This window comes from Melanostigma gelatinosum (genome assembly GCF_949748355.1).
Source record: "Melanostigma gelatinosum genome assembly, chromosome: 8".
Taxonomy (NCBI): Eukaryota; Metazoa; Chordata; class Actinopteri; order Perciformes; family Zoarcidae; genus Melanostigma; species Melanostigma gelatinosum.
Genome location: NC_136641.1, coordinates 12,205,061 through 12,213,301, shown reverse-complemented (window position 1 = coordinate 12,213,301; position 8,241 = coordinate 12,205,061). Strand labels below are relative to the sequence as shown.

The 8,241-nt window shown below is 43.1% G+C and overlaps 1 protein-coding gene across 1 annotated transcript; it reads left to right on the top strand.

Annotated features, from left to right (window-relative positions):
* Positions 1–292: 292 nt before the first annotated feature.
* On the top strand, positions 293–6,683 carry LOC306780379 (5-aminolevulinate synthase, erythroid-specific, mitochondrial-like). Its single transcript, XM_079272735.1, has 10 exons — positions 293–426; positions 1,610–1,961; positions 2,049–2,144; positions 2,249–2,471; positions 2,643–2,827; positions 2,960–3,139; positions 3,415–3,579; positions 4,718–4,986; positions 5,755–5,917; positions 6,064–6,683. The coding sequence occupies exons 2-10, from the start codon at positions 1,631–1,633 to the stop codon at positions 6,225–6,227; spliced, it is 1,776 nt and encodes a 591-aa protein (XP_079128861.1). The 5' UTR covers positions 293–426; positions 1,610–1,630; the 3' UTR covers positions 6,228–6,683.
* Positions 6,684–8,241: the final 1,558 nt, after the last annotated feature.

Below are 8,241 nucleotides of genomic sequence, written 5' to 3'. Positions count from 1 at the left end.
TGCTGTTGAAATAGTTATCACTAAAAGAGACGTTATTATATCACTGTTATATAGCTTCACTTAAATCTTTGTAGAAAATTACAATGCTTAAAGTTTAAAGTGACCTTAGAATCAATATTATTATCATAAATGTATGTTTTTGAGAACGCAGCATCGCTGTTTTGACCACTCAGACTTCAGAGTGAAATGAACACAATGAAGTTATTTTACATGACAGAGAGTGACCCAACCTTAATGTAGCACTATCAGCATCTTTGCACCTCCCATGGACACACACACACACACCTCCCTGGGTGGCCCCCAAAGCTAAGACCTGTAACAGCAGAGCTGATTGCATAATGCTGTTCAACATCTGACTCATAACTGTTGACTCTGACCTTCTGTCTATTTGCTGTTCTGAAGTTCGTCCTCAGTGCAGGTCAACAGGTGAGCTTCTTAACTCCTCATCTGCTTCATTGTTGTTGCTGTTGTTGTTGTTATTATTATTGTTGTTGTTGTTGTTCTCAGCATTACTGTTATTATTTAGATCTTTAGTAGTGGTAGTATTACTATCATGAGTGTTATTATAATCAGTGTTATTGTTTATTAGACTGCCATATAACATAATATTTGTTGTTATCCATGACACAGACAGCAAGGAATATATCATACATTTTATTATGTATTCATGCTTTATTTATTCATCCATGTAGTAGGCAACCCACTACAATTGAATAGTCAATTTGTACACACACACACACAGTGCATCCCTAAATTACTTTTTCAATGAGAAGAACCATGAGATGTGGATACTACAGCATATAGCTGAAGGATATGTGTCTTTTTTTTTACCACGTGATTAATAGTCAAACGTATTCAACAACGTCAAAGACATCACTAACATTCAACTTTTGACCTGCATGTGGTGTTTAAAAAGACTCCGGTCTTTGACAGACCAGCAAAAAGATAACATCTAACCACAGGAGAAAGCCACATATTCCAAGAATTGCCTCATCTGCTGACCGCGGGAGATTATGAGGGAAGTGACACAGCTGGCCTTTGTTTGTAACGTAAACGACACATAGACGTCCTCATCGGCAAATTATAATCTGGAATCATGAATATTTTTGTCATCATTTGGTTTTTATTAATTACATCCAACATTCATTTTGTCCCCTGAGTTTAAAAACTCTTAACAGCAGGGAAATAAAAGTTGTTCATCAAAAGAAGGAGATGCATCCTCGTTGTGTTTAATGGAGGATTATTGGGTATCAGCCTCAACTGATGACGTCAGCACTTGAGCGCCTGCAGAGTTAAGATAAGCAGCAGCAACCTGCCGCACCCTGGAGGAGGCACCGACTGCTCTCTGTAGCTAAACTGAACCACTGCATACATTTCTGGCCCCTCTGAACATGTTTAACTCTGTCACTATGATGGCAGTTTCAAATTCAGTCATCAACTGACAATAAAAAGAGATGAGATTTGAGTTTTGAGCAACAATTTCTTCAGACAAACGTAAAACCATAACGCTTTTTTACACGTCCTGGCTGCAATGATATTCACACTCTTTGCATAAGCCTCGGAGGTTTTGTGGAATGAAATTAATTCCCTGTCTTCTGTCCTAACTCAGAGTAAAAACAGCTGCAGTACAATGGCGGCCTTCCTTCATCACTGCCCCTTCCTAAAGTCGGTGCCGCAGCCAGCTTTGAGGAGAACTGGAGCCTCCTTGATGTCTCTGGCCGATCAATGCCCCATCATCGCTCGCCAGATCAGTGTGAGCGGCACAGCCTCTCTGGAGGCCAAGGTGAACGTCTCATCCAGCAAACAGAAGAGTCACCGACTTCCCACACTGGACCAAAGGAGGCTGTTTGCTCAGAGGGCCACACAGGTGGCTGTGTCTGTATCGAAGGGCTGCCCCTTTGTCGCCTCTCAGTTTGGGATCGTCCGAGCCAGCCCTGAAGTACAGGAGGACGTCCCAGAAGGTAGGAAGAATTATCATGTGATGAAGCGAACATACAAGACAAAATAGTAACATCTCATCCTAACAGACCTGCACTCCTCTTGCACAGGTTTGATGACTTCTCTGTTGAAGGAATTAAAGGATTCAATCCTCCCAACTTCATCTCAAACTCACACTGTCACCAACCTCCTCAAAGACAACATGGGTATGTTTTACCTCTAATGTTAAATAATACACGCATCTTTAGATTTGATTCGATATTCATTGAATGCTGTCATTGATTCAAAACCACAACTGTCCCCCCTGCAGTTGGCCCCAGTTACGACTATGACCGCTTCTTCATTGAGAAGATATCTGAGAAAAAGAATGATCACACATACAGAGTCTTCAAGACCGTGAACAGGAGCGCTGAGGTCTTCCCCTTTGCTGAGGATTACTCCGTCTCCGGGCGGGAAGGCTCCCAGGTGTCTGTCTGGTGCAGCAATGATTACCTGGGAATGAGTCGGCACCCTCGGGTCCTCAGCGCTATCAGGTAAAAGGAGAGTTTTGTAGGTTTTCTAGAAAACTCAACGTCATTTTGGAATCTCTTTTTTTACATAGTGGAGATGAAGCCTTTTAATGAAGAGGCCTAATAATTCATGTTTGCAGATGCATTCGATTATGTCAGCTGAACGTTTTATCATTTCGTTCTGGATGTTCTCAGAGATGCTGTGGACAGGCACGGTGCAGGAGCTGGTGGGACCAGGAACATCTCAGGCACCAGTAACTTCCATGTGTCTCTGGAGAAGGAGCTGGCACAGCTACACCAGAAAGACGCAGCCCTGGCCTTCTCCTCCTGCTTCGTGGCGAATGACTCCACCCTCTTCACTTTGGCGAAGATGCTTCCAGGTGAATACTGACCTCTGACCCACGTTTCTTGTTTCATACATTGTAGAAAAAAGTGATACTATCTGAGGGGTGATAGTGTTTCGAGGGAAGTCATCTCCCCTGGTCTCACTGTGTGTTCACTGTGGCACACAGGGTGCGAGATATACTCTGATGCAGGGAACCATGCATCGATGATTCAGGGCATCAGGAACAGCCGAGCCAAGCGTTTCATCTTCCGCCACAATGACAGCCGACACCTGGAGGAACTGCTGCAACGCTCGGACCCCAAGACACCTAAAATAGTGGCATTCGAGACCGTGCACTCAATGGATGGTGGGTACTATGGAATGTTAACATGGAGTGATAGAGGAGATCATTTCATGTAGGTATATTAGGTTAGATATCAATCAATTTGATCAAGAGTTCAGCGATATATATTGACTCTGACTGATCTGAGTAATATGATGCACACAGTAGTTTTAAAAAGAAAAATATATATAAATGTGTGTCTTTTTAATGATGACATTTGATGTATGCATTTCCTGCTGTTTGAATAATGTATATGGCACACCTCTTATTATACCACCTTATTTTCTGGGGCCCTTCAGGTGCAATATGTCCTCTGGAGGAGCTGTGCGATGTCGCTCATCGTCACGGCGCTCTGACGTTTGTTGATGAAGTCCACGCTGTGGGCCTGTACGGAGCCCATGGAGCTGGAGTGGGAGAGAGGGACAACATTATGCACAAGATTGATATTGTTTCTGGGACCTTAGGTGAGTACATCTTTTTCTTCTCCTTTTGACATTTTTATACAAGTAAGCCAACTGTTTTGTTTCATCTCTATTTTGTTTTGAAAGGTATGAGGAAAAATACTATATTTAAAAATAATACTATTAGACACTGAAAGGGCAAGGCTTCAGTTGAATTGTCTCTTTTCTTGGCCGAACTCCTATTTTGCCCTAACTGACACTGTCATACTGCCAACACGGCAGCAATATCTCTCAACAAGCATGATGCTGCTCTGGAGTTTAGCTGAGGGCAGGAGAGGAGTGAGCTCGCATCAGAAGAACCAGAGGTTTTATCAGCTGGGTGCCGGCCCTACTCCCTCTCTGGTCGTACCGATAAAACCCTCATCAGGGAGTTGGGGCAGTGTGTAGCTTTATGACAACTGTAGGGTTTTAAGTCAAAATCCTGTCAAGCACATATCAAGTAAACTTATCCTGGATTATAAACAAAAGATAAACTCAAACTGAAATTGCAAATTAATAGTGGTGCATCAGGACACAAAACTCACAGTACAATTTGATACATTATTGTGATGTCATTATTTTACACTGAAACAACAATCTATTTTGTCATTTTATTATATAATTTATCTCTACAAAACTATAATATTGGAGACTTGTAGGTGTAACAGTAAACGTATATTCTCATTATTAACAGAATATGTTGATACAATGTGTCATGCATAACAATGGATTTTGTGCATTTTAGTAAAAGTAGCAATACCACATTGTAAAAACACATAATCACGATTAATTAGCATTTAAAATAGTAAAAGGCTCATTAATAAATATATATTGGGAGTAAGAGTAAATATTATGCAGAATTGCCATTTTCCAACTGTTATATTGTTGTATATGTTCTATAACTGTATTATTGCTATTATTATTAGAATCATTTTTTTTTTAACAACTTTATATACTGTTGGGTAGTCTGCATCAATGCATATTTTAGCTGTCAAGTAAATTCATGGAGTACAATTTGTCCCCTCTGAAATGTAGTAGTGTGGAAAAACTAAAGTAAAAGTGGATACTCAGGTTATTATGTTATATTTGTACTTAAACAACTGCACTTCCCATTACTGATGACTTCCTCACCTCACATACTCTTTGTCTGTTGCTGTTCAAGGCAAAGCCTTCGGCTGTGTTGGGGGCTACATCGCCAGCAGCGCCGCCCTGGTTGACACGGTGCGCTCCTTCGCAGCTGGCTTCATCTTCACCACTTCCCTGCCCCCGATGGTCCTGGCTGGAGCTCTGGAGTCTGTCCGGGTCCTGAAGAGCCCCGAGGGGCAGGTGCTCCGCAGATCTCACCAGAGAAACGTCAAACACATGAGGCAGCTGTTGATGGATAAGGGCCTACCTGTGGCCAACTGTCCCAGCCACATCATCCCCATACGGGTAGGAAGGTTTAGCAGTGCTGCTGCCTCCTCTACCGTATCTCACTCCAGCTCATCCTCGTTCTATTCTAGTTGTTAGAGTATCTTTAAGTCCAGAGCGATATTAACAATGCATTTATCTCATAATTGTCATAGAAAAATATATTAGTATATGAACTGGATGACAACGTATTTGCATGTTACATCATTAGGAAACTGCTCTGGCACTTACAGTGTAACAGCATTCCTCTGTATCTACCTTACGATTGTAGGCATAACCTAATATTATGATGTATAAGAAACCTATATGGTAACATGGCATTTTGTACATCCAAGTTGTAGCCTTTTCATGAGTACCGCTGTCTAAGTAATGAGATTAATGATGGCTGAACTCCATTTAGCTGCTTCACTTTCGGGGTCCTGGTATTGTGCATGTCGGCTGACTTACTGGGACACTTAAATGGAACGGAGCCGTCGTTAATGATATTACAAACACCTGAGTCTTTACATCCATGACAAGCCAAAACATCTGCAGTGTTTAGTCCTCTACAACTCTACAAGTACAACACAGAACATATGGAGACCGGAGTGTGTCAACGCAATAATTAGACTTGTTCAGTGTTTAACTATGATCCAATGTATAATCTTTAAAAGCAATTAGAAGCCAGTGAAATAATCGACCCAGTTAATCCCAATAATAGCTTTGATTGGTACATGTATGACCTGACTGTGTTTAATAAAAAAGCATGCACTAAATGGCTCACATCAACTTTCATGAACCATCTTCTAGGTAGGCAACGCTGAGCTGAACACCAAGGTGTGTGACACCCTGCTGGAGAAACACAGCATCTATGTTCAGGCCATCAACTACCCCACAGTGCCTCGTGGTGAGGAGCTGCTGAGGCTGGCTCCGTCTCCTCATCACAACCCCGCCATGATGGAGTACTTTGTGGGTGAGTGTGGGGATCCTTGAATTATCAGAGTAAGTGTCCAATCAAGTGAAATGGGGACAATGGCCGGTACAGAGAAGTAAAAGAGAAATAAATATTGGCATTTAATTGTTCATTGTTGTGAGTGTCGGTCTATGTTTCATTCACAGAGAAACTGATGGAGGTGTGGCAGGAGGCGGGGCTTCTGCTCAACTGCCCGGCCACAGCTTCCTGCAACTTCTGTGATCGCCCGCTGCATTTCGACCTCATGAGTGAGTGGGAGAAATCCTACTTCGGCAACATGGAACCGCAATACATTACTGTGTTGGCATAATCCCAAAGTACATGTAACTTCTCAATACAAGTTTCACATGAATGTTATATTCAACTTCCTTTTAAAGTCCTTCAGGTGCACTGAGAAGGGTGCTAAAGTACTGATTTTGTTCTTGTGTTTAAGCATGCTTTAATGTAAGTGGAATAGGCTGAATTCCAGTGTTTACTTCTATTTATGTATTTATGTGTTCTAAATTGTGTTTTCTGTCATGGATATGATTAAAGAAAAGCGTGCCTTCTCCATTTCAAAAGCATAAAAACCTGCACACGAGGCACTTTCTTATATATCTTATCGAGATGTGATTGTTTGAATTAAACTACATTTAATTTGACGTTAGGTGATTTTCTTCACACCATATATTGACCATCACAATCCAGCTTTGTTCACGTTCATGCAATAATTCATGATTAATGATGTTTCAGTTATAACATGTATGAAGTTAATAAAATATGGGATTGAAAATAGCGACCTTTCACATTCTCCTCTCATATCCAGTATACTGATTTGATGTAATTATAAAGATGTGGATGATTACTATAACAAACACTGTTGTTAATGCTACAAACTTCCAAAGAACCATCAAACGTGCTGTAATCGTTCCTACAGTCACTGACATGGCTGCATTGAGTGAGCTCAGCTGGTTCTCACCATCAACACTAGTTGACAGTGCAGGGACTGGCCACTTCTCGTTTGACCCTTGCCCTCAGTCTGCGGAGCTCTGCGTTCTCCTTGTCCACAACGAGGCCACACTCAATCCTTGTCCAGGCTTTGTTGAGCTGCTGCTCCCCATAGTGCTGCAGCGCCCCCCGCAGGAAGCACTCGGCCAGACGCACCCTCCCCAGACCAGCCTCCACACACTGGATGGCCTGGTTCCTGTGGAGATCCAAGGCCCGACTGAAGTCCTCCAGAGCTGCTCCTTCTCTGGAACAGAGCACCAGGCTGCGGCCTCGTCGACACAGGTCCTCTGCCCAGACTTGAGAATCCTCCGAGCGGCTGGAGTCAGGTCCGTTGTGTTTCTTGATAACTCTGTCCAGGTCAGCTACGGCCCGCTCGTGTAGGCCCAGCTGAGCGAGGCAGGCAGCCCGCTGGCGAAGATACTGGAGCCTGTGATGGCCCACGGCTTGTACTGCCACATTCAGGAGTGTGAGGGCCTGGTCCCACTGGCCACCTGATGACACACTGCTGGCCTCCTGTGCTGCAGCCTGTTACAATACAGAAGCCGAGCATTTCATATGCAACTTATAGATACGTAAATACTCCTAATTTACAATACTTTAACCAGATCATGAAAAGATGCTGTTGCCCTGTCTTGTTAATTTTCTTTAAATGAACTATTGATGCTCTCCATCATCATACATTATGCAGACCTTTAAATCTTTTTTGACCTTACTGTCCATTTTAAGCACATGCAATATTCATTGGGATTCAGATAGAACCTCCTAAATTGATGGAGGTGTCACTGCAGTTTCAAACATCACAAATTAGACAGCAAATATTTGGCAACACTCGACTATATTGCTCTCTATCTATAACTTGCACAAAGAACTCTGGCAATGGCGCTCATTCTAACCTGAATCTAGGATTCCTGCGTGTAGGCTTACCTGTGCCATGCGTTTTCGCTGATTGACTGGGATCAGGGCCAGCAAGAAGACCAGACTTGATGCATCTTTTTCAGTCAGTTTGCTAAGCCTGCGAGCTGCGCTCCGGTAGTTCTGCTGCCAGGCCTCCACCACACCCACCCTGGCCTGGGCCACTGCGTCTCTCGGCTCCTGGCCAAACACCTGGCACAGATGAGCGGCCGCTGCCTTGACTTCACCTGGAGCAGATGGACCATAAAATCAGGAGCAAAGATGACTGTAAACAAGGGGCACCAGGTTCAGTGGTTCTCTTTATCAAAGTGGAAACACTACTCAGCTTAAACTATTATCTCCAACCGGACCATTTCCAACGACATCAAGGAGCCCATTGCGAATTTCAGCAGCAAGTTTGGCAAAGTTCCCATCTCACCTTTGGC

What these genes read in the sequence shown, in the direction of transcription:
- LOC306780379 (XM_079272735.1), top strand. Translation starts at nt 1,631, where the DNA reads ATGGCGGCCTTCCTTCATCACTGCCCCTTCCTAAAGTCGGTGCCGCAG. An exon ending in CCTCCTCAAAGACAACATGG is followed by an intron (nt 2,145 to 2,248) that starts GTATGTTTTACC and finishes TCCCCCCTGCAG; the next exon opens with TTGGCCCCAGTTACGACTAT. An exon ending in TTTGGCGAAGATGCTTCCAG is followed by an intron (nt 2,828 to 2,959) that starts GTGAATACTGAC and finishes TGTGGCACACAG; the next exon opens with GGTGCGAGATATACTCTGAT.